The sequence below is a fragment of the Aspergillus aculeatus genome (genome assembly GCF_001890905.1).
Source record: "Aspergillus aculeatus ATCC 16872 unplaced genomic scaffold ASPACscaffold_11, whole genome shotgun sequence".
NCBI lineage: Eukaryota > Fungi > Ascomycota > Eurotiomycetes > Eurotiales > Aspergillaceae > Aspergillus > Aspergillus aculeatus.
Window position 1 is genome coordinate 447,193 of NW_017962986.1, and position 26,703 is coordinate 473,895.

A 26,703-nucleotide genomic window follows, 5' to 3' on the forward strand; every position below is an offset into this window, starting at 1 on the left:
CTCAATGCCCTCACCCAAGAAAGGATGATGGCGCCGGACACATCATATTCGATGGTCCATCCTCAGCAACAATAATACGCCTCCCCAATGCAGTAGCCTGGAGGTCTATGCTGCAATAATTGGCTCCACTCTCTCGAACCATTTGTCTTTTGCCCTGTCAATCAATCCGGGGTTTAATCATTTGTCCCCCATTCGCGCAGCAACAACTCGGAGGGGTGGGTGTTCGCAGCTGCGTGTCTTCTGTCTGTCTGTCTAGACATCCACCTGATGATGGAGTGGACATCCACTGGTGGTACTCATCGCCCAATGAATCATTCGCAAGCGAGGGGAGCTTTCACTGGTAAAAATCTTCTCTTTTTTTTTTTAGTTTGGTGAAGGTATGCTTGAGGATCATTGCTGACAGACCGCTTCCAATAACTCACGCAATTGGGGGCTACACCGGATCCTCTTCCCTTTTCTCCCGGATTCGCTTTGTCTCTGACAGGTGGTGCTCAGGCCGTGCAACTCGAGTGTGGAAACTGAAAACTCAATTGGGCTGTCTACAGTAGATGCTATATTAGTTTGTGGCCCATTGAGGAAATGCCTTTACGGGCTAGTCCCCCTGAATATCAGGATGGATTGTACAGACTCAAACGCGAGCTGGCCGGGCTCTGGTGGCCCATATCAACTCAGACATCCCCATCCCATCCTGCTTTTCTTCTGCTGGGTTTCTCTCGGATCTTTGGGATACTCTACGGACTGTAACGTTAAGGTCTTGTGTTCGTATCTCGCACTGGTACAGTACTATGGCATTGATCATTGCCTTGGTGGTGGCATTGGCCTGCCATGTGCAGGCCAAGGCTGTCTTTGCTCACTTCATGGTTTGGCTCTCTCTCTCTCTCTATCTCTCTCTGCATTCACCTCAGCTTGAATAAAGACACCTTGCTAATAGGCATATGATGCACAGGTGGCCAACAGTCAGAATTTCACGGTCGATAACTGGAAGGAAGACATCACGCTGGCGCAGGCGGCCAAGATCGACGCCTTCGCGCTGAACATGGGGTACGGCAGCCCGTACGCGGGTCAAATCCTGAACGACGCGTTCACGGCGGCGGCCGACCTGGACTTCAAGCTGTTCTTCTCGCTGGACTACAGCGGGGACGGCCACTGGCCGCAGGACCAGGTCATTACGTGGCTGAGCAACTACACCAAGCTACCGGCGTACTACAAGCACAACGAGGAGACGCCGCTGGTCTCGACTTTCGAGGGCTACGAGGCGCAGGGCGACTGGGTCAACATCAAGAAGAAGGTTGACTGCTTCTTCGTGCCGGACTGGTCCAGCGTCCTGCCGGAGAAGCTGGCGGCGGCGACGGTGGCGGACGGGCTGATGAGCTGGAACGCCTGGCCCGACGGCACGGCGGCGATGAACACCTCGATGGACGAGCGCTATCTGTCCGTGTTGAAGTCCTCCAACGGCACCGACCGCCCCTACATCATGCCCGTCTCCCCCTGGTTCTACACCAACATGGTCCGCTACAACAAGAACTGGGTCTGGCAGGGCGACGACCTGTGGTACACCCGCTGGAAGCAGGTCGCCGAGCTCGAGCCCGAGTACGTCGAGATCCTGACCTGGAACGACTTCGGCGAGTCGCACTACATCGGCCCCATCCACGAGCACGACCTCGGCACCTTTGTGTCCGGCGGCGCCCCCTTCGACTACGCCGTCGGCATGCCGCACGACGGCTGGCGCGCCTTCCTCCCGTATGTCATCGACGAGTACAAGAACGGCGGCGACGGCAGTTCGACCATCGAGTCCGAGGGGCTCGTCGCCTGGTACCGCCTCTCCCCGTCGTGGGCCTGCTCCGCCGGCAAGACGACGGGCAACACGGCGTCGCAGGGCCAGACCGTCCTGCCGCCGGGCGAGGTGCTGACGGACGCGATCTTCTTCTCAGCGCTGCTCGAGTCCGCCGCCGAGGTGTCTGTCAGCATCGACGGCAAGTTGGAATCGGTCGACTGGTCCGATACCCCCGACGGCGACAGGGGAATGTACTTCGGCTCGGTGCCCATGGACAACCGCACCGGCGAGGTTATCGTCACCCTCACACGCGACGGCAAAGAACTCACCCGCGTCGCCGGCCAGCCCATCAGCACCACCTGCGGCAACAACAACATGACCAACTGGAACGCCTGGGTGGGAAGCAACCTGACCAACCTGTCCGCCGGCAATGGCTCGAGCAACGGCACCTCCACGAAATCCGGCGCCGCCGCCGCCTGGTCGTCGACGAGGGCGGAGTTGCGGGGGTTGCTGATCCCCGTGCTGATCGTCTGGTTGGGGTTGGGGTTCGTGCTATAAGGAAAAAATAATGTCATCCCGTTTGTATTATGATCGTCATGCCCGCCGGGGAGGAAAGAATATGTGGGGAGCAGAAGGCTCGGGGAGGGAGAGGGGGAGGAGTTTGATGGTGGTAGATCTTGGATATTGATGATGTCCCCTTCAACTGTATCTATGTATGACGCTTGACTTTTTGTTTCATATCTGGTTTGGGTGTCTCTTATGTAATATCTAATTTTTCAGTTTTTCTATTCTGGTCTTCACAGCATTCCGGTAATGATCGCGGTGTTGTAGCTTCTGTGTTGTCCTGATTTTGATGTTGCTGTGTCCTGCCAGTCAACGTGCGAGTGTCGGTTTCCTATCTCCGTAGACCGGACTGTTGATCGCAGTTTTCGATCGTCCACCCCCTTATCTGCGCCAGTTGACATTGACTTTGCAACGGCGGCTTGGCCCGACGGTGTTCACTGTCGTTTCGTGCGAGATCAAAGGGATCCCTTGCTGGAGATCCGTGGTCGAGGCTGGAATGTCAGGGTCCAATTGCCGCTTGCGGAAATCCATTCGCCGCCTGGCAACGCCCGTCAACCATGGGCTGGGTCGTGGGAATGTCGGCGTCGCCGATGAGGGGGACGTGCACTGTTGCTTCCCTAGTCCAGTAACGTTACTGTAGTTTAGCTTATCGCTTATCTCTTTGATTATCGCTGCGGCTCTCTGGAGAGCAAGCTGTTGCTGGGGTTGGGTTCATTTGTTGCTGTCAAAAGTCAAAGACCTTGGTCCCATGGTAAGGAGCGTACGGAAAAGCCAGACGGTGCTAGTCGCCCCAGTGCTCGCTCGCCTGTCTCCTGCCTAATTCGGCGAGTACATGATTCAAGAGTGTTGTTTGCGATGTTTGCTGGTGATGATACACCCTGTCTATCTGATTTCTGGTGTTGCTGGGGATCTGCACTGATTGCGCCGAGCATGAGCGAGCAGGTCCTGGGTGGGGGGGGGGGGGGGTGCGACGGTACAATATGTGCAATGGGGTAAAAACATGCCCCACGGCGGCCATCAAGTTTCTGCAGCATGGATTGCGTGCAGAGGTGAAGAACAAGCAACCTGAATGGGGAGGTGAATGCAATAGTAGTTGTCTTGTCAGACACCTTGTCGAAACCTCGTCAAGGCTATCCGCATTGGGATAGGGGGTTACATTCCACCAGGTGACAAAGACTTCGACTCTTCCCTTCATCCCTTCCCATCCCCGCGAATAGCCTCGCCCGCCCAGTCTGGCCCCAGCCGGGTCCAGTCCACAATAGCCCTCTCTCGGGGGCGACCAAGTCGTATGATTCGATCGAGCAGAACGAACTTTGCCGTAAACCCCTATCGATAGACTCGATAGGCTGGCGACCACCCCGGAGAACCCGCAAGTCTATGACGCATATGACACCCTTGGCTCGCCACCCGACGGCGCAAGCCGACCAATCCTCGATTGTCTGGGGGATCAGCACTGACCAGGTTCCAGACGGGTTATCCGGGGCTGAGTTTAATCGTTTGGAAGAGTCTTTGCATCGTTCACACGGCCGACGACGGTCCCCGACTCCGACAGGCGTAGGGGACAGACAAAGCCTGGACCACCGGCGTCGGCCGACATCAAGCCCTGCCCACAGTACTGCAACAGCAACAGGGAGTGGTGAAGACGGATGGTCGAGCCATCGCGCTCCACTGGGTCCGCTTGAAGGATCCATAAGCTTCATGCGGACGGACATCCCCCTTCCTTTGTTGCTTGCCCTGCAGGGTCCGGGCAGAGGGTATAAAGTATCCCCTGACCACGCCCTCGGTCCCTGAATCAGGGGAGCACAAATCTTCAGACTTTCATACGATCAGACATGTTAATACGAGAATAAACACATCCCGAGTTTGCTAGAAATCTGGATTTGAATACAGCCTGGTGCTGCCTGTCCTCTGCACTAGCCTTCCTCATTTATACCATTCTATACTTCACAAGCCACGAACTTCACCGTCAACCACAACCTCATACCTCACACTCTACAACCAATCCTCAACTTCATTTCTATATTCATCAACAACCTCAAGATAACCACCATGGAAGCCCCCCATTTCTTTCGCCAAGCCTCCCGCCTCACCTCTCCCTCCACCACCACCGTCAACACCCGCATTCCCCCAATCGCCCGCCGCACCACCACCACCACCACCACATCCTCCTCAGGTGCCTCAACAATAATCCCCACGCACATCGTCCTCCTCTCGCGCAACAAACTCCAGCGCGAGACTGCCACCAAGAGCCCGGACCTCCGCCGCTGCCTTGCGCACCAGCGCCTCCTACACCGGTCCATCGAAGCAGCCCAACAAGCCGTCCGCGCTCAAATGGCCACCTTCTCCCTCGAAGACGAGGACACCATCGACGAGGAAGAAGAATTCGACGACCCTCGCTCCTACACCAGCTCGCCCATCGAGACAGCCCCACCAGTCACCGCGATCCGCGAACAGATCACCGGGGCCGTTCGGGCGATGGTCCGACGGCGCTCTGCCTCTGCCTCCGCCTCCGCTTCTACACCCACATCTTCTTCCGCTGTCCCCGCTACCGCGCAGAAACACAGCGCAGCAGGACTGAAGCGCGTAGCATCACAACAGAATCTCCTGGCAGCCAGCAACGATAGCGGGGCCGTGAATCTGGTCAGCAAAGAGGGCCCTCGACAAGCGTCCGTTGCTGTTGCTGTTGGGGGCCCGGCGGTGCTGCGCAAGACTAAGCGATACACGTCGCGGATTGTGTTTGGGCGGCGGCGGTGGCCGCTCTACGGGCATGCGCATGCGCATGCGCCGCAGCAGCCAGCACTGGTTAGCTGACACGCGTTGTGTCGGTGGTTGTTTTACTTGTCGTACTATACTAGATGGTATTGCGATAGATGGCCATGTCTTTTGGGGTGTTGTATATTTACTTCCTGGGCAGATGCCCTGCGTTTCGATAGTATAATGTTTATTTTTTTTCCTTGAATGATGTGTTTTCGTGGAGTGCGCTGGGGTGGGGGATCGCCACTTGCTTGCCACTGTAGAAGTTGTAGATTTAGATATGCATAATAATTGTGCATAATGCTGCTGACTAGTAGTATGCGACCAATGAAAGTGCACGCTTCAGTGGAACTCATACCACTACGCTGCGCATAAATGCATCGGTAGTGCAATGAGCATCCAGGACTGTTTTGCATAATAATTCCAACACTGTCGCTCCGCTCATCCTCGCCCTACGTACCAATACATCCAAACTCCACCTCCCCACACCCACTGGCCAAATCCAAGCCCTCATTTTGACACATCCAGCTCCTCAATCCCCCTCGCCGCCCGCTCCTTCCAATCCTCGCGCCACCGCGTCAACGCCGGCCGATCATGCACCACATCCCCACAGGCCCATGCAATCCGTTTTTTATCTAAAGCCTCGCTGACCTCATTATCCGGACAGATAATATAAAAACTCCCGGCCGCCATCCTGCCCACCATGAACGCGACCGTCTCCTGGGGCGTCCAGCACCCGGCCGGCTTGGTGGGGAAATACGTCTGCATCATGCCTGTGTACACCCAGCCGGGCACGAGCAGATGCACGCCGACCTGCGGATGGGTCTCGTGGAGGTCGAACGCGAGATGCTCGGCAATGGTCTTGACGGCGCTCTTGGAGGCGTTGTACGCCGGGTTGCCGGGGGGGTTGGTGATGCCTTGCTTTGAGCCGGTGAGGATGATCGCGCGGGGGTTTTTTCCTGTGGTGGTGACGCTGTCGAGGAACGCGGCGAGGCCGTTCGTGTAGCCGAAGGTGTTGGTTGCGAAGGTGGTTTCGAAGTAGCTCGGGTCCTGCCAGGGGGTTTTGCCGGGGGCTGGTCGGGCGAGGCGGCCGGCGTTGAGCATGAGGAGGTCGATGCCGTCTGGGTAGAGGTTGTGGATGGTCGGCTTGAGGCGCTCCCAGGCTTCTTGTTGGGACACGTCGAGCATGAAGGTGTGAATTTTGGTGGTGGATTCGGGCTGGTCCAGCGCGTTCGCGGCCTCGGTCAGTTTGGCGGGGTTGATGTCGAGCAGGATCAGGTTCATCCCCTGCTGGTGGCAGTGTTGCGCGGTCGCGAAGCCGATCCCGGAGGCGGCGCCGGTGATGAGGGCTGTGGCCCCGGGGCGGAAGACGGAGGGTGGGCTTGTCATGATGTTTCTCGGTGTATGGTGTTTTGGGAGATCTGTGAGGGGGGTTTGAGATGGTTATAAGTTAAATGACAAGCTGTAGGCTACTACTCATATGTTGTTTACTTGATTGCGGGGTTGCTGACGGCGATCATCCGGCGATAAGCGCGTTTATCGCCGGCTGACATTCATAGCATAGCATAGCCTAAGATTTCACATAGTAGTTCCTGCAAGTTCTAGTTCATGAACGCAATTGCTTTACATTGTACCTGAAGATGTTCTACGTTCATCTGCAAGGTCTCCCCCACTATTTCGAATCCATATTCAGTCGGCTTGATTAGGATATTTTAGAGAAGATGGATCAGAGTTGAGGGTTTCGTGCCAACTGTCAGCGGCTGCTCGGCCTGTCGATATATACCTTTTTTGGTGGTCTATACACTATCGGCACAGATACTTACTATTCAATAGTCACAAAACACCAATCAATGTAACGTTGAAGATTAGATATTAGTAATAATTATTGCTAACATCGCATACAATAACCACAAGAATGAGTAAAGTGCTCTTCACCCTCATCCTGGGGCTCCGATGACGGTTTCGTGCGATAAGAAACTTGCCGCAGCGGCAGAAATGTGTAGGCGGTGAAAAGATGCTCAAAGCATCTTTGCCGGGTTTTCCATTCGCCAGCAGTCTATGAGTCTAGACCCGGTCCGGAAAAATCTCGGTGAGCCCATGGTCGCTGGGCTGCATTGAATCCCCACCATCAAAGACCGGGTAATTCCGGCCGAAATGACATTGATTGTCTGCGACCAATGACGGTGAGCTCGGTTGCTTCGAAGTGGCTGTCATTCTTGTCTACGGTGTTCTTCAAGATGGCCAAGTTGGGCAGGAGCGTTGCTGTCCTCCACAGTTCCTGCTACGAGCTGAATCAGGAAGGAGCGCGGCACCCGCCCGGAGTATAAACCCCCCCCTCGCCCCCGATTCTCGTCCGACTTTTTTCCTCCCTACGCACGCCTCCGTAGCATTCACTAATCGCCTTGTATTCCAACCACCACTATTTACGGTAAATCTGGCCATGGTGCTCATGACATCAGAAGCAGAGTATCACAGAGTATCACAGAGCATCACAGAAGTAGAAATGTATTGGATATCATCTATATGTACAAGCAAATCCTGATATATGTATATGTAGCATGGTCCCCATCAACCAGTGTCTCTCATAGCGGCTGCACCGGCTGCACCAACCCATCTAACGACTTGGCCAATTCAATCGACCTCGCCAAGATCCCCTTCTCCTCGTCCGTCAAATCCCTAACAACCCCATTGACCATGCAGCTCTGATCCTGCTTTCGCTCCCCCTTGATCCAGTCCGCATCGATCATCCACTTATCCGGCACCCGATACTCATTCTCCATGCCGGGCTGGCCCTTGTTCTTCAACAAACTCCCATTATACCACAGCAAGCGATCCTTGGCATCGACATGGGCGATGACAAAACTGCACACCCCACTCCCCTGAACCTGCACCACGACCCCCGACTCATCCACCTCCTCCTCCCTCTCCCACCCGACAATCCCGCCATAATGCGGCGAGAACGCATACTCCGCGCCCGCCAACTCCAACCCAAACCACCAACTCTCCTTATCGCCATAGGTGATCTTATACGTGGTCTCCTCGCGCACCTCGAACGAGTTCTGCCAGCAGATATGCAGCAGCCCGACAAACACATCCACGCGGCCCTTGTTCAGCACCACCAGCCCGGAATCCCCTTCCTCGGCGTACTCCTCCGTCCACACGCGCGAGGCGTTCATCTCCCCGCTCGGCCGCCGGATCTGGTCGTGCCACCACTGATGCCGCCCCGCGAAGGCGTGCGGCCACAGCAGCCGGTCGTGGAACAGCAGCGCCCCGCGTGTCGTGACGGCCTCGTGCCGCAGCAGCACTTCCGGCCGCTGCAGAAAGACCGCGTCCGCATCCGCCAGGATCACCGTCTCGAACCGCGAGGCCAGCGCCGCGAACGCTTTGATCGCCCACCCGCCTGTCCGGAGCTGGAGGGTCGCGTCGTCGAAGACGGTCAAGATGTCGAGGAATTCGATCGCTGGGGCGGGGTCGGGCCCGGCTAGCGTGCCGAGGAGGTCCCGGTGCGCTGGGGACAGGTCGGTGTCGCCGGCGTAGACGACTTGGATTGGGAGGGTCGAATGCAGCACCGTGCGCAGCGCCCCGATCAGGTGCGCGGCGTACCGCACGGTCTTGTCGCTGGTCGGGATGACGATCCCCGCGCTTTGGGGCTCGAAGCTCGCGCGGAGATGCGCGATGGGTTGGGTGCTGGTGGTGGGGTTGTTGGGGTGCGTGAGGAAGGGGAACTGCGCGCGTGCCACTTGTTCGACGGCGTCGGCGTAGACGGCGCGCGTGGTCGGGTTGTGGCTGGCTTGGGCGAGGGTCAGCCAGTTCCGCACGATGCGCAGGCGGCGGCCTAGTTCGCCGTATTTCTCCTTGTAGGGCTTCTGGATCGGGTGGTCGGTGAAGTACTGCGTCAGGTCGGTGAGGAGGGCGGTTTCGGCCGGCGTGAGGTCGACGACGGTTGAGGTCGAGGGGACGGCGCTGGTTTGGAGGTCGGATGCCCCCGCTGCTGGTTTGATGTCTAGGGAAGCGGTGGATGTCTGGGATCCTGGGGGGAAGAAGAGCAGGACGGAGAGAATGCAGGTCGTTGCCAGAGCGGCGATGACTAGTCGGAAGTTGCGGGGGTTGAGCAGCGTCGTCGTCAGGAGACTCATCTTCTGCGACAGCAGCAGCTTGGGCTCTGACCACGCCAGCATCTTGTTGAAGCTGCAGCTCGAGAACGCATGGGCGGGCAGCGTGTACTTGTGCGCAGGCACGTCTTCTTCTGTCCGGAGAGACCAGATTGTTTCTGCCTGGGAGAAAGAGGGGGCTCAGGGAAGGTGACGTTGCCCTTCAAGCCTTTCAGGGCTGGTGTCGATCCATTTCATTGTTGAACAGGGGGGCCATGGGGCCTGGGGTCTACTTATTCCTTGAATGCGATCACAGCAAAAGCCAATAGGGGGGCCCGCAGACAGCTGATCTCTGGGATTCAATCAGCACTAAATTAGGGCTGAAGTGCTGAGGCTTTTCCCGAGCGGCACTGCTGGAGATTTACGGTGGGTGGGTCGAGCAAAATCTGAGCAAACCAGGTCCAGCCCTAAGGACACGATAGACTAGTAACTTATCGTAGTGCACGGGGGTTTAGGGGTGTCTTAAACCTCGTATTCCCCCCGCTCGCCCTCTGAAACTGGAAATGGGGGGCCACAGAATTCCCATTTGACTGCTAAGCTCGCGCTCTGGATAGGCCAAGCCTCGACTAGAGTCGCGTGCCTCCATGCTATTTTCAGGGGTTTTCGCTGCTGGTTGGCTTATGAACGCGGTCAATTCAGGTTCAGTTGATCGGAATATTAGTTTACCGATTGGTGGATGGGAATGATGGACATTATGGTCAAAGTGCAGCCACGAGAATCTGCACCGCAGCGTTATCACAGCCAATTCAATGAGTTGGCAAACCCGACCACGAAGGTTCCTCGACAGAACAGCCGATTTCTGCGTGATTTGCCATCGCAGGCGGGAATGGCGACGGACAGGCGTGGGGCGAACATCCAAATGGGCCAATCTTCCCGAGCCAATTATACGACCACTTGCAGTTTTGGTTATCGCTTATCGCCCAGGCAGCACTGATCCAATGTGAGCTGGGGCCCGGAATTTCCGAAGGATGCCGTGTCTCACACGTTTGGAGGCCTGTCACTTCTCTCCTGTCACTTCTCTTGTCACTTCTCCTTGCCAGTCATCTGCAGATAAACACCCAGCCAAGCCCAAACCTGTTTCAGTCCAGGTGGCACGAAGGTCGGGATGAGCCTTTGACACGAACAGTGGACCCCAGGCATATACTGTGATGCTCCACCCATTGCTGCGTCCGCAATATGACCATCTCTGTCTCACAATCTTCTAACCACCGCACAATTTCCTTGTGGCAATGCTGACCCTGATGATTGTAGTAAGTCTGCTAGATAGTCGCTCTTCGAGAGTATTTTTGAAGCAGGCGATCACTACCTCGATAAGCTTAATCATGTATCGTGATTCTTGAGCTATCTTGGCTCACGATGCCAAATCAGAACTCTTGGCCCTAGCTCTCCCGTACGGATCTGCAAGCTAGGACCTTGACACGGCAGATCGAGTATCTCAAGCCATGTCCCATGTCATACAGCGCAGCATGTGTCGTCAGCCGCATGACCATCGTCAATTATTGCTCCGTAGGGTGTGGGGGGTCAGCATTCGGATATCCTCACCATGGGCCAACTTGCCGGGTCAACCGGGTTGACGATCGTCGGGTCTGTGTGTTATCTAACATTTAATCAAGCCCCGACAAGATGGCAATCGGCAGAGCGGATACGATGCTTATTTATCCTGAGCGGCTTTGAATAGTGTTTTAATCTCCGCTCTCAACGGGCAGGATCTGGGATAACCCATGTATGACAAAATAAGCAATCCTCACGGTGGGACGAATGCGACCAAGAGACATCATGGACGCGACTCTTTCTATAGTCTGGTTGCGCTTGCTCAACCTGAGCTATAGACTGTGAGCTTTGGACATAAATCACTGACATTTCCCGACTTATCACCTCTGTTCTTCAGCTCTTGTTACACCCGACTATTCCTCTTTCAAGCACACACTGTATCGCACTGGAAACCCATCCATCAAACAAAATGAGACTTTCCGCTCCCCTCCTTCTCCTTCCCACCTTCCTCACCTGCATCCTCGCCAACCCGCTCCAGATTCAAATCCTCGAGGACGACGAGAAGACCTCTACCACTTTCCCCGCCGACGAGAAGCATTACTGCGGCGGGCTGGGGGCGCTCTGTCAGGTCAAGAGCCCTAAACTGATCTGGATCTGCGACTGTCCCCATAAGACCAAGTGCGAGTCCCGGGTCGTTCATGCCGGTGCGAGTTACTGGTATTGCAGTGTTCCGAAGTGAGCTTTGCCGGGTGAGTGAGGTGGGTGGCTGGAGCAGGCGTTTCGGAGCTGATATAATCTAGAGATGGGAATGATTAGCTGGAAGGGTTTAGGAAGGGAGTGTAGGTGTTGCGGGGTAGGGGTCTACGGTGGCGGTGAGGTTATAGTTTTGTCCTCTTCAAGGGAATTGCTTTTGAAGGTGTTTATATGTAATGGTGATGGCTTCATGAAACAAAATTGGAAATTTGTTTCTTTCTCCTTCTTTCCTTTGATGGACTTCAGGTTTGTAAAATCTGTCGGATTCACTACGCATAGCTGGAGACAAATTCTAGTGTGTATAACGGTTCATCTCTGTAGGTGTTATCGAATGGAGTAACTGTTTTGCCTGAATAAGTGCAGGGACTAACACAGGTAGCCATATGGCGAGCTGATAGCCGATAGCACGCACCTGTACAATTTTCCATCCCTGCGTTCGTATCCGTGACTGTAGTTGGTTGTTGGTTTATTGGTACATTACCTAGAACTGGAGTGGGATCAGGTGTCTTTCACGGTGAGACAATCTTACTGGAATCCGACCCAGTATCTTGAGAAAAATCGTGAGGGCGACGACTGTATGATTCTGGTTACCTTCATTAGATACAAATGAGAGTTGGACCACAAGCATGAACAATCCTCCAAGTCTTGCGGACAGAGCTAGTCTTGCGGACAGAGCTACGATGGCAGCTGTCCGGACCAGGAGTTATCGACATGTATAAAACGGCCATGACCACCGAACGCAAAAGTGCAGATTTGAGACTGTTCCTCCCCATTCCAACCAAGCAACACGCCTCACATAATCAACGACTACCCACTATCCTCTGCATTATCAATCTTCGTCCATGCATTACGGAGTCGAAAAGGGTTACTGAACACGCCGTCCGCCCCCACGACATACATGGCCGCCCGCTGCCAGGTCAACGCGAAGTCGTAGCTTTTCTCACGCTCGGACGGGGAGTTGAACGTGACTCGGAGCGGGTGGCGGTAACGATTCTCGCGAACGGCCTCACGCCAGGTGTCGAGGATATCGGGCCAGCTGCCGGCGCGGAAGTGCACGTAGGCCAGGCTGATTCGCTGCAGGGAGGAGTTTTCCAGGTGCACGAGCAACTCCCGCAGGTCTTCCTCCTCCATCACCACACACATCAGGGACAGCTCGCGGAGACACGGCCACTGCACGCGGCGGACCAGCGGGCCGACGTCAAACTCGTGGGCGAAAGATTGGGAATCCGGACCCAGCATCGGCCGCAGAGCGATCTGCACGCGCTCGACATGCCGGCTGGACAGCAGCGCGTGGAGGTACTTGGTCGCCGCCGTCCGGTCGAAGGTCAGAATCTCCCGGCGGCTGCCCGCCCACCACTCGTTCGGATCGCCGGTGCTGACGCTGCGGAGGTCCTGGCAGGCGGCGCTTAGCTGGGAGAAGGAATCCGGGGTGCCCAGGTTGGGGCCCGTCGTCGACGGAAATGCGTCTACGAGTCGCAGCGAGTCGAGGGAGACGTGCTGCAGGGCACAGCCTGTGGCGTGGACGGCGACGGGGAGCTCGAAGAGGACTCTGGCAGGGGGGTGCTCGGTGTGTCTCCAGGGCAGAGGGTCGAGGAGGCGCGTGTGCAGGTGGGCGGGCTCAGGCTGGCCTTCCTTCTCATACTCCACGTAGCGTGCGTAATCCATGATGGTATTCTCGCGATCCGTCACCCCCATCGTGATGACGTTGGGCATTCTCTCCACCGATTCGGCCACCGTTCTCACAAAGTCACCGCTGGCGATCAGCTGGTGTTGTTCCTCGTGCGCGCGGCGATACCCTTCATGGGCCCGGTGGAACGCGGCGCGATGCTCGGGCATTGTCATCCCAGCCACGTGAGAGTATGGTTCGAGCCTCGAGCGATGTCCATAGAACCGGTTGAAGTCGGCGGCAAGCTCGGGGGTCGGTAAGGCAGTCGGATTAACACGCCACGGACCGCGCGCGCCAGGCCGGGACAGCGGGAGAGGGCGACGAACCGGTCGAGGGATGCCTGGGACAGACTCACCGCGGCAAAGGAGAATAGGATGGGCGAGGCACACGCTTCGAACGCCCGACAGACCAGCCGCGCGTCGCAGAGGTTCTGCCGCTCGCGCTGGTACGAGTGCTCGTTGGTGTTGAGCTCCGGCCACGACCACCCGACCAGGCCTGGTTCCACGCCGGGATGACGGAAGTACTCGAAGGCCTTGAGCAGCACCTCGGCGGGCATCTCGAGGATGGTGAGCCGGCGGATCTGGTCCCTCGACAGTTCGTTGGCGGCCGCGCGCAGCACCTTGCGTTTGTCGTCCAGCTTGTACCGCAGTCGCCGGCCTTCGCGGTGGCGCATATTCGCCGCGGGGCCTTTGCCGGCTGCGGCTTCCCACGCCACAATGTATTGATCGGTGCTCTCGATCTTCGACAGGGCTGCGTATACCTCAGTCAGGTTGAAGTTGGCGATCTCTTCGTCGGCAGGTAACCCCGGCTCGCGCGGCGCCTGGGGTCCAACAGGGGGCCCCATGGTGACGTGTGAGCTAGAGGTTCGATACCGTCAGCTAAGGATAAGAAACAATCTAATCTGCAGTGCTGGGAATAGCTCACTGGAAGGAGATAACTCCCTGGAACAAACAGGTCAACGCAATATCGATGGACAGGGTGTGTGGTGATTGGTTGTTGACAGATGGGAGAAGAAGAACGCTCCAGGGGGGCAGATATCAGACTGTGTTATTTGTCTAAGTTGATTTTCACGTATGTCACCAGGCATCTTTCTGTGTGATTCCGGTCGCCTAGCGAACCTTTTTTACATTCACTTTGAAACAGTTGATCCAAGTTGGGCTGATATCAAGGCGGTTTCTACTGGCACTATCAACACTGCATGTAGCATCACCTGCTACGTCTGCAGCAACTGGCTTTTGCATGCATGTCTATCATCTATTGATGCATCTTCCTATGACTTTCTGGCTATTGCCTTTCTTATGGCGCAATATTCTTCCAGGAACTGGACTTATGATCTAGAAAATCAAACAGACGCGTACTCCTGGGCGCACGTGATCCACAGAGTGAGGCGAGCTGGGCAAATATCAAAGACAACTCTTTCCTCATCTAACTTGCACACTCTTACAAGAAGAACTTAAAGCTCTTTGTACTACGACAGGTTTTTCATCTATCGCTGCTACCTCTATCTTCTTGATCGGGCCTCTGGTAACTGCCTCTATACACGAGTTATATCGGGTCTATCGGCACCGTGCAAAATCGGCAGCTGCAGACAGAAAACAGTGAGAGATACAAATTATCTGTGATTATTGATTCTTATTATCTAGAAAGTCGAAGGCTAACTCCTGCGCTGTCAAACAGACTACTTTTGCGTTCTCAGAAGTCCGTCGATCGGCTGCCCTGGAATATCAACACTGTTGCCAAGGAGAAACTTGTTACAGGTACACAGGCCAGAAGCGAGACAGGAGTAATCTAGACAGGTTTCGTGGAACAAACCTTTTGCAATTATGTGTGAATTGTTACGATATCTGATATTTTCATCTGTACCGTTGAAGAGCACCCAAATAATCTATTGCACAAACTAACCTTCACAATTCTAATAAAACCACTATGTTCAGAACATAACAATTGGTAACAAGCAAAAGATACATAAACTCGGACAACCACTCCTTCCGTTGCAAAGCCGCAGCAAATCCATCCTCTACACATCCAGCGCTTCCTTGACCAACCTCCCAACCTCAGCAGCCTATCCAGAAAACAAGTCAGCAATCACTTCCCCACCAGAATCAACCACAACGCGAAAGGGGAAAAAATGGAAAGAAAACTCACCAACGGCTCTCTCATCATCGTGAAATGATTTCCCTCCATACTCACACACCGTACCTTTCCTCTCCCAACAAGTGTCTCCCACCCATTCTCCCCCAAATCAAGCCGATTCGCACACAACCACGCCATACTATTGGGCATTCGCACCCCCTTCTCCCACTGAGGTTCCGGATCCCCCGGATTCTTGACGACCCCATCTCGGGCCCAAATCACCGTCGTCGCCGGCATCTCCCTCACATCCACCGGCATTTTCTGGGCCAACTCCTCCGAATAAGCCGTGAGCCGGGCCACCGTCGCCCGGAAATGCGGCAGCAACCACTCCGGAGTCTTGGAGGCACCATCACCCAACAAGCCGATGCGGTTACAGAACTCGTGAAACACGGGCGGCAGGGCCTCGAGACCGATGGGGAAGGGGCTGTCGATGAGGATGAGCTTCTCGACGACCTCGCCCCGCGCCAGCAGCTGGCGCGTCAGCTCGTACGCCATCACCCCGCCGGCGGACCACCCGCCCAACAGGTAGGGGCCCGAGGGTTGTCGCGATTTAATGGCCTGGAGGTACTGGGTCGTCACGTCGGGGACGCTGACGGTGAAGTTGTGCGGGTCCCGCATGAAGGGGCTGTTCATCGCGTAGACGGCGGTGGTGGCGTCGAGCGTCGGGATGGTTGCGTAGGAGAAGGCGGCGCCGGAGCCGTCGGGGAGGAGGAAGAGTTTGCGGGTTGCGGTTTTGGGATTGCCGGATAGTAGGATTATCGGGGCTGGGGGGAGGGCTTTTGGTGGTGTTGCAGGTGTTGTTGTTGGACTGAGGCTGGTTGGTGCTGGTCCTGGTTTGGGGACGGAGGATGGGGATAGCCCTAAGGCGTTGAGCATCCCCTCCACTGTTGGGTGTTCGATCAGGAAGTCCGGGGAGAATGTCAGCCCTGTTTTCTCGCGCAGCGACCCCAGGATCGCCAGGCTCATCAGCGAGTCCAGCCCCATCTGCGAGAGGTCGACCGTGTCCCCGACCTCGCTGAGCTCGACCCCGAGTTCCTCGGCGATCGTCGCCCGGATAATCATCCCCGTCCGGCTGGGGGTGTCGTCGTCTTCGCTGTCGCTCAGCACAAGCACCCCCGCCTCGTCGTCGGACTCCACCGGCGTGTGCACTTTGGTCAGCTCCCCTTCGGTGGACGACTCCTTGTCAGAGGAAAGGTCAGTGAACGGTGGGGTCGGCGCGGTGCTGGAGTCGGCCAAGTGCGCTTTCAGATCCCCCACAGTGCTGAGCTCCTGGAAGATCGAGTTCCCCAGGTTGATCTCCAGCTCCTCGCGGAACCGTGCCGTGATGGACAGGGACATGAGCGAGTCGACGCCCAGATCCGCGAAGGGGATGTTGTCGCCCAGCTCGGACACGGTGCAGCCCACCTCGGCGGCGATGATGTCTAGCGCGCGGGGGAGAGTCGATGCGGAGGGGGGTGGCAGGGTAGGCAGTTGGGGTGCTGGTTTGGACGGGCTGCTGCGGCGCTGGATCAAAGCGCTGGGCTTCTTGGGCGCAACCGAAGATGCAGCAGCAGCAGCAGTCACCTTAGCAGAACCGACATGAGACGTACCAGCAGATGAACTGCCCTTGATCCCCAGCAGCGTCAGCATCAGCTTACGCGGCACGCACTGAAACCGCAACCCGCCAACCACGCCGATGATCTCCTGCCCCTCCAGGACATACACATCCCCCGAGACCATCTTATTACCCTCGCTCACAGGCGACATCTTGACATACGAGCGGTACTCGCGACCGACCTCGAGCCTCCGCACGAAGCGCATACTCTCCCAGCCATGCGAGATGTAGATCTGCGCCGCCGAGTCAATGGCATCGGTGGCATTCATCACGAAGCCCGAGATATGCGCCACGCTGTCGGTGTGGTAGGGACTGACCAGGAACTCCCCGTCTTGCGGGGTGGTCTGCAGGCGCACGCGCGCCGTCGCCTCGAGATTCGCGCTGTCCAACGCCACCTGCTCCATCCCCTGAAAGGCGGGGCTGTAGTCGACCAGCGCGGTGAATAGCTTGTACGCCATGCCGCGGTAGAGTGAGTGCGTTCCGGGCCGGTCGCGCTGCTGCAGAGAGTCAATCCGCGACTGCACGAGGAACGCGTGGCGCTGGAAATCGGCCGCCCACTGCGCGGCATCCTCGAACCGCACCTCGCACTGCGCGTGCTGCAGCGTGCCCGTGTGGAACGAGACCTGGCACCGGCGGTGCACGGGGTCGAAGACGCCCCGGATCGTCAGCGTCTGCGAGGCGCGCTGCAGGTCAAGGATCAGCGGGGCCGATGACTCCATCTTGCAGATGTTCATGTGCGGCTCCCCCTTCACACTTCCTTCAGGGGCCTGGCCCAGCTGAAACGCGTACTTGGCAAGCGTGAACGCTATATCCGCGTTCAGCGATGACGGACACAGCGGCGCGCCGCCCACGCGATGGCCCGAGATGACTGCCTTGAGCTTGGGCTCGTGGAGATCCGCCTCGGCGATGACCTCCACCCCTCCATCGGGACGGACCGTCTCCGAGACGATGCGCTGGATGGAGGTAGTCGAGAACTTCTGCGGCTCCGGGGCTGCCGGGACTGTCTCCGAAGATACAGACAAGCGTTCGCCCTTGGTCAGGGTCCAGTTGTTCGTGTAGTCCAGCCAGTAGGTCTTCTCGTCGAAGCTGTACGTGGGCAAGCGCAGCACCTGCACGCCCTTGGTCTGCTCCAGCCCCGCGTGCACCTCGTTCCAGTTCACCGGCACCCCGGCTTGGTAGAGCGTCGACAGCGTCGTCGCCGTGGTCTTCCATCCGCTCTCCTTGCGCTGCAGCGCCGCGCACACTACGCTGTCGGGGCCCAGCGCGCTTTGCACCATGTTCGAGCAGATGGGATGCGGCCCCAGTTCCAGCCACACAGTCTGCGGCGAGATCAACCCCTGCGTCCCGGCTGTGTCTAGCACGCCGACGAAGTCGACGGGTTCGCGCGCGTGGCGCGGGAAATATGCAGGACCCACGATGCCCTCGCCATCGATCACACTCGCAGACACGGGGGATAGGATGGGGATGCGGGGCGGATAGAAGACGATGGGCTCGGCCGCTTGGGCGAGCGCGTCGAGAATGGGATCGACCTGCGCCGAGTGGAAAGCGTACGGGACCTTGAGCGCGATGCAGCGCAGGTCGGGACGCGCAGCGGCCAAGGTCTCCTTCGCGCGGGCGATCGCCTCGATGGGCCCGGCCAGCACCGTCTCTGTCTTGGAGTTGAGACATGCCACGCCGATGGCGGCATCGCCGACGAGACGCAGCAGCTCCGCCGCCGGGATGGCGCCCTGCACCGCGAGCATGCCGTGGCTGTGCGCCACACACGCCGACTCGAGCAGCTGCGCGCGCCGGCCCACCAGGAACAGCGCGTCCATCGGCGACAGCACGCCCGCTACGTACAGGGCGGCATACTCGCCGAGCGAGTGGCCGAGCACCGCTGTGGGGACGACCCCCCACGACTTCCAGAGATCCGCCAGCGCCATCTGGAGCGCCGTCGACGCCAGCTGCGTGACCACCGGCGATTGCGCGGCCAGATCCCCCGCCTGGCTACCGTCGATGAAGCCTAGGAACGAGGGGAAACCCTGCGCCGTCGCCAGCTCGTCCAGCTGCTGCAGCTGGCTCCGGAAGGGGATGCATCCCGCAAACAGGGCCTGGCCCATGCCCGCATACTGTGCCCCTTGGCCGGTGAACACGAAAGCTACCGCCGGGGGCCGACTGAGCGAGAGGGCGCGCGGCGACGGGTTGCGGTCCACATATGTCTGCAGTTTCTGCCGGAGCTGGGCCACGCTGTCCACGGCAAAGGCCACGCGGTAGGTGTAGTGGTTGCGTCGGGCGGTGGTCGTGTACGCCAGGTCGGCCAGCTTCACGTCCGGATTCTGCTCGATCCACGCCAATAAGCCGCGAGCGTTGTTGCCGAACGAGGCCAGTGATTTCGCAGATACGGCGACTACGGCGGTTGAAACTGCCGAGCTCGTGTCAACCGCGACGACCGGGCGCTCCGGGGCGTCCTCCACCAGCATGGCGGAGTTGCCGCCGGCGGCGCTGAAGTTATTTACAAAGACCAAGCGCTGTCTCCCTCCCTTGGCGGATTTGGGGAACGGGGTGAGCCGTGAGGCGATCTGGACCCCGCGGGCCTGCAGATCTGAGGGAAAGCCCTGGTTGATGACGCCCTTGATGCCGCAGTGGGGCGGGATGAGGTTCTTCTGGAACATGAGCAGGACCTTCACGAGGGCCGACACACCCGACACAGCCTCGCCGTGGCCGATGTTGGCCTTGGCGGAGCCGATATACAGGGGCTGGTGGCGGGGGCCCCGCTGGTGGGGTCCGGGCGGAGCGAATACGTTGGTGACGGACTGAATCTCGATGCCGTCGCCGGCCTGGGTGCCGGTACCGTGCATCTCGACATAGCCGACCTCGCGGGGGTCGACACCGACGTCGCTCATAATCTTCTGGAAGAGATAGGTCTGCGCCCCGGCGTGCGGGTGCGTGATGGAGACGGCCTCGGCACTGTGGTTCGTCGCGGTGCCGCGGATGATCCCCAGGATGGGGTCGTTCTCGCGCAGCGCGTCCTCGACCCGCTTCAGAATCACAGTCACCACCCCGTCGCCGCGGCAGTAGCCGTCCGCTTCGTTGTCGTACGTCTTGCACGAGCCCGTCTTCGACAGAAACTGGCCCTTCGACAGCCCCGCGAAGATGTCCGGGTTCGTCAGCACGTTCATGCCCCCGGCGAACACCGTGTCGCAGTCCCCGGCCCGCAACGAGGTGCATGCTAGCTGGATCGCGGCGAAGCTGCTCGAGCAGGCCGTGTCGAGGCTGAAGCTGGGCCCGCTGAAGCCGAAGTGATAGTTCATGCGGCCCTACGCGAACACCGAGCCAGTCAGCTCTGTCATCTTGCATGTTGTCGGATTAGGGGGGGCAGGGCAAGCACTTACCGGGCCGAATGCGCGCACCCCTCCGGTGATGAAGTAGGTGTCGATGTTCTCGGCAGCGTTGATCTCGCGCCAGTCATCGCTGGTCTGGCCGTAGAAGGTGCCCACGCGGTGGGCGTGGGTGGTCGGGGTGCGGTTGAGCACGAACCCCGCGGACTCCATGGCTTCGTAGGCGGTGGTGATGGCCAGTCGCTGCATCGGGTCGGTCTGTTTGGCCTCGCGTGGCGACATGTTGAAGAAGCGCGGGTCGAACTTGCCGGGCTCCTCGATGAAGCAGCCGTAGGGCGTGTGGGATTTGTTCTTACCGTTGCCACTGGGGTCGGTGTGTGCGTCGACGTCGAACCGATCGGGGGGCACCTACGTTTGTTAGCAATGGAGCAGAGCACAAGGTGAAGGGATGGAGCGCAGTGGTGTGGTGGAACTCACCTTGCGATGCACATCTAGCCCCTGTGCTAGCAGCTCCCAGAAGGCTTCGTGGTCCGCAGCATCGGGAAACCGCCCTGCCATCCCGATTATGGCGATGTTGCATCCCGCAGGGCTACTGCTCAGGTATGCCGGTACTGAGTTGGCTGCCAGCCACGAGGCGTGGTCTTCTAATGTCAGTTTGAGACCAGCGGGCTGTTCGTGCTTCAGCGCTGAGGCCAGCGCGTTGCCCAGTGGTGTAGGTCCCAGCGAGAATATGCGATAGGAAGGAGCGTTCAATGGGGCTAGGAAGCTCAGGCTGGTTGTGACTAGCTGGTTCCAGTCCATGCATTCTCGCAGAATTCGATGGATGCACTCAGTGAACAGTGCTGAAGTTGAGCGCGTGCTGGGGGCATTGAAGCCGCAGACGGTGTGAATCTGGTGGTAACGGCTGAGGATGTCTGAGGAGGTTGCATCGAGGATGTCGGACTCAGTTGCAAAGAGATGGGGGGCATGGTAGGGGGCATGGATGGGGAGCGTGCGGTGATGTACTCCCTGCATGAGAGGAGAGGCCTCGAAAAAGCGAGCTCGGAGCAATGGAGGGCCGCTAACTGCGACGCTGTTGGTGGCTACGCTGCTCACGTAGACACGATGCGACGATCGCAGTCCCTGATGTCTGTTAGGACTTCGCTGCTTGGCACGCTGAGAGAGTGAATGCACTCGCCTGTGTCTGGTTGAACTCCTCTACTGCGACCGACACTCTCGTTGAGTCCACCCCAGTGACTAGACTGGTCCATGACGTCTGACTCGCCTCCAGAGACTCTGCCTTTCTCGCTGCTGTCGCCCCCAATCGAAATGCTAAGCGCACCGTCTCGACGGCCAGCGGAATCAATGCTACTAGGGAATCCGACGAGGCAATAGCCGACGCAGCCAGCAGACCAGTGCAGGTCCCGATAATCAAGGTCCCCGGCTGGAGATATGCACGGGGGTTCTCTTCGCAGACCCTGTGCAGCGTCAGCGTCGGCGAGATGCTCGATATACAGGCAAAGAAAAGCCGCAAGTAACAGGACCCAGAAGACAAGACAACAACGCAGCTAAAGGAAACGGGTCAACGAAGACTCACCCGATGAAATGGGTAAACTGAGCCAGACAAGTCAAGGCACTATCCAGCGAGGCAAGATGTACCCCCTGGCGCTGGTACTGTTCCACGAGTTCATGCAGCGATGCAAAGGCAGGGATCAGGCTGCGCGTGCCATGTGGCAGACTCTCGATCTCGCGGCGCAGGAGGGGTTGGACATCGCGCAGGAAGGCCTGCAGCAGCGGCGTGGGCTTCTTGACTAATGCATGCATGAGAAAGGGGGTGGGATCTACACTCTGGTCTCCGACGACCAGGATGTCTCTGCTGCGTGGCTCCATGGCTGCACACACACAGTATCGAAAGAATGAAAGAAAGAAAGACTAGAATTTCACACAAATACTCAATATTAGGATGGCAGCAGCAAAAACCAAACCATGCAGCTCTCTCACTAAGTACTGGGTTCACTTCCCCCTTTTGTCTACTTAGGGCACACCTCCCACCGGACACGTTCCAGCAAGGCTGTCCAGCCTCGAGTCCGCAGTCACATCACAAATCGCCCCCCTCCCCTTTGAGCTACAATAGCTGATAGGAGAACGCAAACCCTAATCATTCCGGACAGAATTTGACCTCCGATTATCTAAGATCCTGCAGGATCTGCTTACAGCACAGGGAGACGACCCAAGCGTCCTCATCGGCGGAGGTTTCCCACAACGTTCATGCATTCGCAACACGGCCACGGTCCACCACCTCCGCCAGCTCGCTCCCGAATCCCGCGGCCTCAAACTCCTCCATGATCTCCTTCCACAGCCGATCCATCAAGTCCGGTTCCTTGTACATGATAGGCGGGAATCTAGGTCAGGCGTTTTGTCAGCGTCAGCATCACATACACACATGCACATTGTGGCACAACGTACGGAAGAATCCGCCCTTCACTGAGCATACTGCCATGACTCAGCGGGCCCTGCGTCAACGCCGCATCGAGATAGACCTTAGCCCCCAGCTCTGGAGTCCGGCCGATGAGACGGATGAGACCGGAGACGACCGCGTGCTTGGCGCGGTTGTCATCGGGCTCCCTGACAAACTCGGTGCCCTTGCACAGGCCCGGACACGCGACGTTAACGACGACCTCGTCCGCCGCGACGACATCGCGGGCCAACCTGGCCACGAACATCAGCACGAACAACTTGGTCAGCTTGTAGCGCTCGAGGCCGTCGAACCCCTTGGGCGAGTTGGCCGCGGCCAGGAGCGAGGCGTGCCCGCGCAGCAGTCCGGCGGCATCGAGCCAGTAGGCTGTGTCCGATCCGACGAGCGTGAGACGGCCGGGGAAGGAGGCACGCAACGCCGTGCCGGGGCCCGGTTTCTCAGCAGTAGCAGGGGCCACGCGACGGAGACTGGGCAGCAGCAGGAGGGCCAGCAGGGCCGTCGACAGGAAGTTCACCTGGAGGGTGGTCTCGCGGGCGGGACCGGGGTTGTTGGTGGTGAGTTGGTAGCGTTTGAGCGCCAGGCCGGCGTTGAGGATGGCGATGTCCACCCGCGCCAGCTCGGTCCGGCAGCGGGTCACGAACGCCTGTATCGAGGCGTAGGACGCCATGTCCAGCGGCCAGACCTCGACGTGCGCGGCCGGGAAGGCGGCGCGGAGCTCGCGCGCCGCGGCCTCGCCTTTGGACTGGGACCGCACGGCCAGGATCAGCCGCGGCAGCTGCAGGGCCAGCAGCTGGCGTGCACAGGCTAGCCCCAGGCCCACATTGGCGCCGGTGACAATGGCGACTTGTCCGTGCAGGTCGGTCGAGACGGTGGGGATGCTATGGAAGAGCTGGCGCTTGAAGAAGGCGCTGAAGGCCGCTTCCTTGGATGCCTGGGCTTGCAGCTTGGCTGACATGGCGGGTGAATGGTGGGATGGGCAGGAGATTGGAGGAGGATGAGGAAGAGGGGGGGGTCATTGGGAGATGGAAATAAGAGGATGTGATGACATATACGCAGATGGACAAGTGGTCCTTTCCTACGATCGCGATAGGGTCCGATGTCCGATGCTTACATGCTTAGCGGAGAGAAAAAGTCCGGTCTGCAGCCGATGCACGTAGCATTCTAAGGGGCTTCTATTCGACATTGCAGCAGCTGCGTCTAGTACGCGCTATGACGGAAGATCAATCTATGTCCCTACATTGTATTAACTTCATGAATTACAGGTAATATCACGCTCAATGCTTCAGTGTCGGATGCCGCCGCTCGTAGAACAGCGAGCCTACAGATACTACCACGCCCAACGCGCTCAGCCCCACCCCCACATACCACGCATGGCGACACATAGCAAACAGATCCGTCTCATCGGTCGTGTAGCGCAGCACGGTGCCCGCAATCCCCAGTCCGATGCTCATCGCGTAGTTATTGGTAGTGAGCAAGAGACTGGCGGCAATGCCCTGGTGCTCGCGCGGCACGGCGGCGGAGAGCATCATCATGGCGGCCGGAAAGGACATGTCCATGCCCCAGGGGACGATAATGGCGGAGAAAAAGGTCTGCGTCCAGTAGGTTTGGTGGACGGGCATGGTGGCCACCAGCACGTTCGCCACCAAGAATGCCACCATGGCCAGCACCATGATTACCGGCACGCCGACCTTGTGGATCATCAGGCCCGTCGCGACGGAGGCGACAAACCCCGACACCGCGGAGGGGCTGTTCTGCGCGGTGGCCAGCAGGGGCGAGACGTCGCGCAGCTTCTCCAGGAACTGCCACAGGTAGTACAGCCAGATGCTGAAGGAGGACCAGCCCAGAAAGATGGCCCCGAGCACGAAGACGATATGCCAGTTCAGAGCGCGGATGGGGACCAGCGGCTGCGTCGCTCGCTTCTCCACGACCACAAAGGAGCCGAGGGCGAGGACGCCCAGAATCAACAGCACGTAGACGTAGGGGGTCGCCCAGCCCACCGTCGGACCCTGGTTCCAGGCCACGTTCACCAGAATCAGGCCGGAAACCCCCAGCAAGAAACCGGGCCAGTCCAGCCCGCCCGCGTCAGGACTGGCCTTGGGGGGGGTCGGAGGGAGAGTGAACACCGCAGCAGCAGCAAGCAGAAGACATGCGAACCCCATGGCGAAGTAGGCCCAGGCCCATATGCCGAACTGGGCGGGGATGGCGGTAAATAGGGCGCCCAGCATGTACCCGCCAGGGGCAAAGGCCCCAAACAGGCTGAAGACCATGCTCTTGCGCTTGCCCATGGGGTACGTGCGGCCGAGAATGGCCACCGCGTTGGGCAGCATCAGCGAGGCCCCCAGGCCCTGCAACGCACGCGCAATGACAAACAGCTTGTCGGAGCTGCGCAGGAAGTAGCTGGCGCCCGCGACAAACGACCAGAGCGCGTAGATGGCCAGCCCCCCGATCAAGATGGGCTTGGAGCCGTACATGTCGCCCAACCGCCCGGCCACTAGAATGAAAGTGCCCGTCGTGAGACTGAACGCGGCCAGGTACCAGCTGAGTTCGCCGTTGTCGGTGACATGGAAGTGGTCGCCGATCATGTGTAGTACGGCTAGTCCCTGGCCCATGCCTGCCTGAGCGAGGATTTGGCAGGTCAGCAGGGTGCTGGTGAAGAGGACTTCTCGTCCCAGTGAAAAGGGCGGGCGTCCATCTTTCTGAGGAGGGAGAGGCAGTGGTAGGGTCTCGGCATCAGAGGAAACCTCGCTGGGGAGAGGTTTTTCGGCCATTGAATTGTGGTCTAACGATGTCATTGGGAGGCATCCAAACTGGTAGAATGTAGAGCAGCAAGTAACTCAATTTAGGTTGGACACGATAAAGAGAATAGAGCATAGAATAGAAATAATATTGCTGAGGAATAACGGGGGGGGGGCCGAAGAAAGGGCAAGAATGCGGGACCGGCGTTCGGGACAGGCATACGGGCACGGAATTTTCCCCAACGCCGTATGACCGGACATTGGCAAGAATCCTGCAACTTATCTGACACTAATGCAGACAAGACAAAGCTAATTGCCTAGTCTCCGGACTTTCCCACCACCCATCATCACCATCCTTACTCAATCCCTCTCAGACAGTCCCCTCCACCACATCCCCGACCTCCGGCGCCGGCAACGCCTTGAACTGCAGCTTCTGCTGCTTACCTTCCCCGCTGCTGGACGCCGCCGTCGTCTCGTCCGGAAACTCCAAGCCGCGAAAGATGTGCTCGAAGTCCCACTCATTCCAGCGGACGAGAGGTCGGATGCCGGCGAACTTCCACTGGCCGTCGACCTTGCGGTAGTAGTGGGTGTTGGTGGCGTGGCCGTGGCCGCGCTTGCTGACGGTGGAGCGAGTGGCGTCGGTGTAGCGCAGGTGGGCGGCGCGCAGCTGGTGGTGGCCGATGACTTCGGTCTCGGAGACGCGCTCCCACCAGTGCGCCCCCAGCAGGTGCTGCGTCTTCACGCAGGGGTCGCCCAGGAAGCCCTCGGAGGAGATCATGGCCAGGAAGTCGTCGGCCTGCATCTCGGGCCAGAACCAGCGATCGTCCATCACCAGGCGGTAGTCGATCTGGGAAGTCTGTCAGAGGCTGAGGGCAAAGAGGAGGTTCAGAAATATGCGTACTCTTAGGGTTGGAGCGATGATGGCCTGGAGACGGTCCCAATCCTGTTTTACTAGTCAGCATTGATGGTTCGTAGGGAATGAGGTTCGTACTTTGGCATCATAGCTGTCGCCCCAGTTAAAGACGCATTTTTCTAGTTGGAGGTAGTCTAGAAATTAGGGCTTTAGTATACACTGATCAATCGTTACTGTAGCATGTGTTCAAACACATACCCTCGAACGAAATGGATAGATTGTTTGTCGCCATATTGATTTGGGATCAGATTACCACTAGTATGTAAGTGCTATGATCTCGGACTGTAGACCAGAAGAATGGTTTTATAGTATTATAGCTCCTCCTGTCCTATGCAAGGACTCTTCGGAGTTCCAGGCAAGGTCCGTCAGGCATTTCCGACCCGTGGGCAGGACTGCGGCGGAT

General features: G+C 58.1%; 10 protein-coding genes across 10 annotated transcripts; 3 read left to right on the forward strand and 7 right to left on the reverse strand.

Annotated features, from left to right (window-relative positions):
* Nucleotides 1–712: 712 nt before the first annotated feature.
* On the forward strand, nt 713–2,503 carry ASPACDRAFT_1871788 (glycoside hydrolase family 71 protein). Its single transcript, XM_020197980.1, has 2 exons — nt 713–860; nt 947–2,503. Exons 1-2 carry the CDS (start codon nt 786–788, stop codon nt 2,330–2,332), a joined length of 1,461 nt encoding a protein of 486 aa, XP_020054652.1. The 5' UTR covers nt 713–785; the 3' UTR covers nt 2,333–2,503.
* A 1,638-nt stretch (nt 2,504–4,141) lies between these two features.
* ASPACDRAFT_1889557 (uncharacterized protein) lies at nt 4,142–5,259 on the forward strand. Its single transcript, XM_020198532.1, has one exon. The coding sequence runs from the start codon at nt 4,388–4,390 to the stop codon at nt 5,147–5,149; it is 762 nt and encodes a 253-aa protein (XP_020054653.1). The 5' UTR covers nt 4,142–4,387; the 3' UTR covers nt 5,150–5,259.
* A 31-nt stretch (nt 5,260–5,290) lies between these two features.
* ASPACDRAFT_122134 (SDR family NAD(P)-dependent oxidoreductase) lies at nt 5,291–6,594 on the reverse strand. Its single transcript, XM_020196495.1, has one exon. The coding sequence runs from the start codon at nt 6,479–6,481 to the stop codon at nt 5,603–5,605; it is 879 nt and encodes a 292-aa protein (XP_020054654.1). The 5' UTR covers nt 6,482–6,594; the 3' UTR covers nt 5,291–5,602.
* An 884-nt stretch (nt 6,595–7,478) lies between these two features.
* Nucleotides 7,479–9,444, reverse strand: ASPACDRAFT_122135 (uncharacterized protein). Its single transcript, XM_020196496.1, has one exon. The coding sequence runs from the start codon at nt 9,268–9,270 to the stop codon at nt 7,675–7,677; it is 1,596 nt and encodes a 531-aa protein (XP_020054655.1). The 5' UTR covers nt 9,271–9,444; the 3' UTR covers nt 7,479–7,674.
* Nucleotides 9,445–11,203: 1,759 nt separating this feature from the next.
* Nucleotides 11,204–11,550, forward strand: ASPACDRAFT_44822 (uncharacterized protein; the record flags this gene model as incomplete). The annotated part of the gene is made up of 2 exons (XM_020201491.1): nt 11,204–11,469; nt 11,535–11,550. The coding sequence occupies 2 exons, from the start codon at nt 11,204–11,206 to the stop codon at nt 11,548–11,550; spliced, it is 282 nt and encodes a 93-aa protein (XP_020054656.1).
* Nucleotides 11,551–12,294: 744 nt separating this feature from the next.
* ASPACDRAFT_61840 (uncharacterized protein) lies at nt 12,295–13,997 on the reverse strand (the record flags this gene model as incomplete). Its single annotated transcript, XM_020203710.1, has 2 exons — nt 12,295–13,398; nt 13,440–13,997. 2 exons carry the CDS (start codon nt 13,995–13,997, stop codon nt 12,295–12,297), a joined length of 1,662 nt encoding a protein of 553 aa, XP_020054657.1.
* A 1,173-nt stretch (nt 13,998–15,170) lies between these two features.
* ASPACDRAFT_31261 (uncharacterized protein) lies at nt 15,171–22,066 on the reverse strand (the record flags this gene model as incomplete). Its single annotated transcript, XM_020199800.1, has 6 exons — nt 15,171–15,215; nt 15,299–20,176; nt 20,252–20,605; nt 20,675–21,335; nt 21,391–21,654; nt 21,774–22,066. 6 exons carry the CDS (start codon nt 22,064–22,066, stop codon nt 15,171–15,173), a joined length of 6,495 nt encoding a protein of 2,164 aa, XP_020054658.1.
* Nucleotides 22,067–22,442: 376 nt separating this feature from the next.
* ASPACDRAFT_44825 (uncharacterized protein) lies at nt 22,443–23,607 on the reverse strand (the record flags this gene model as incomplete). The annotated part of the gene is made up of 2 exons (XM_020201492.1): nt 22,443–22,578; nt 22,643–23,607. The coding sequence occupies 2 exons, from the start codon at nt 23,605–23,607 to the stop codon at nt 22,443–22,445; spliced, it is 1,101 nt and encodes a 366-aa protein (XP_020054659.1).
* A 261-nt stretch (nt 23,608–23,868) lies between these two features.
* On the reverse strand, nt 23,869–25,460 carry ASPACDRAFT_1857627 (MFS transporter). Its single transcript, XM_020197562.1, has one exon. The coding sequence runs from the start codon at nt 25,442–25,444 to the stop codon at nt 23,927–23,929; it is 1,518 nt and encodes a 505-aa protein (XP_020054660.1). The 5' UTR covers nt 25,445–25,460; the 3' UTR covers nt 23,869–23,926.
* Nucleotides 25,461–25,757: 297 nt separating this feature from the next.
* Nucleotides 25,758–26,532, reverse strand: arp1 (scytalone dehydratase arp1; the record flags this gene model as incomplete). Its single annotated transcript, XM_020201493.1, has 4 exons — nt 25,758–26,234; nt 26,289–26,330; nt 26,379–26,434; nt 26,499–26,532. The coding sequence occupies 4 exons, from the start codon at nt 26,530–26,532 to the stop codon at nt 25,758–25,760; spliced, it is 609 nt and encodes a 202-aa protein (XP_020054661.1).
* Between the last annotated feature and the right edge of the window lie 171 nt (nt 26,533–26,703).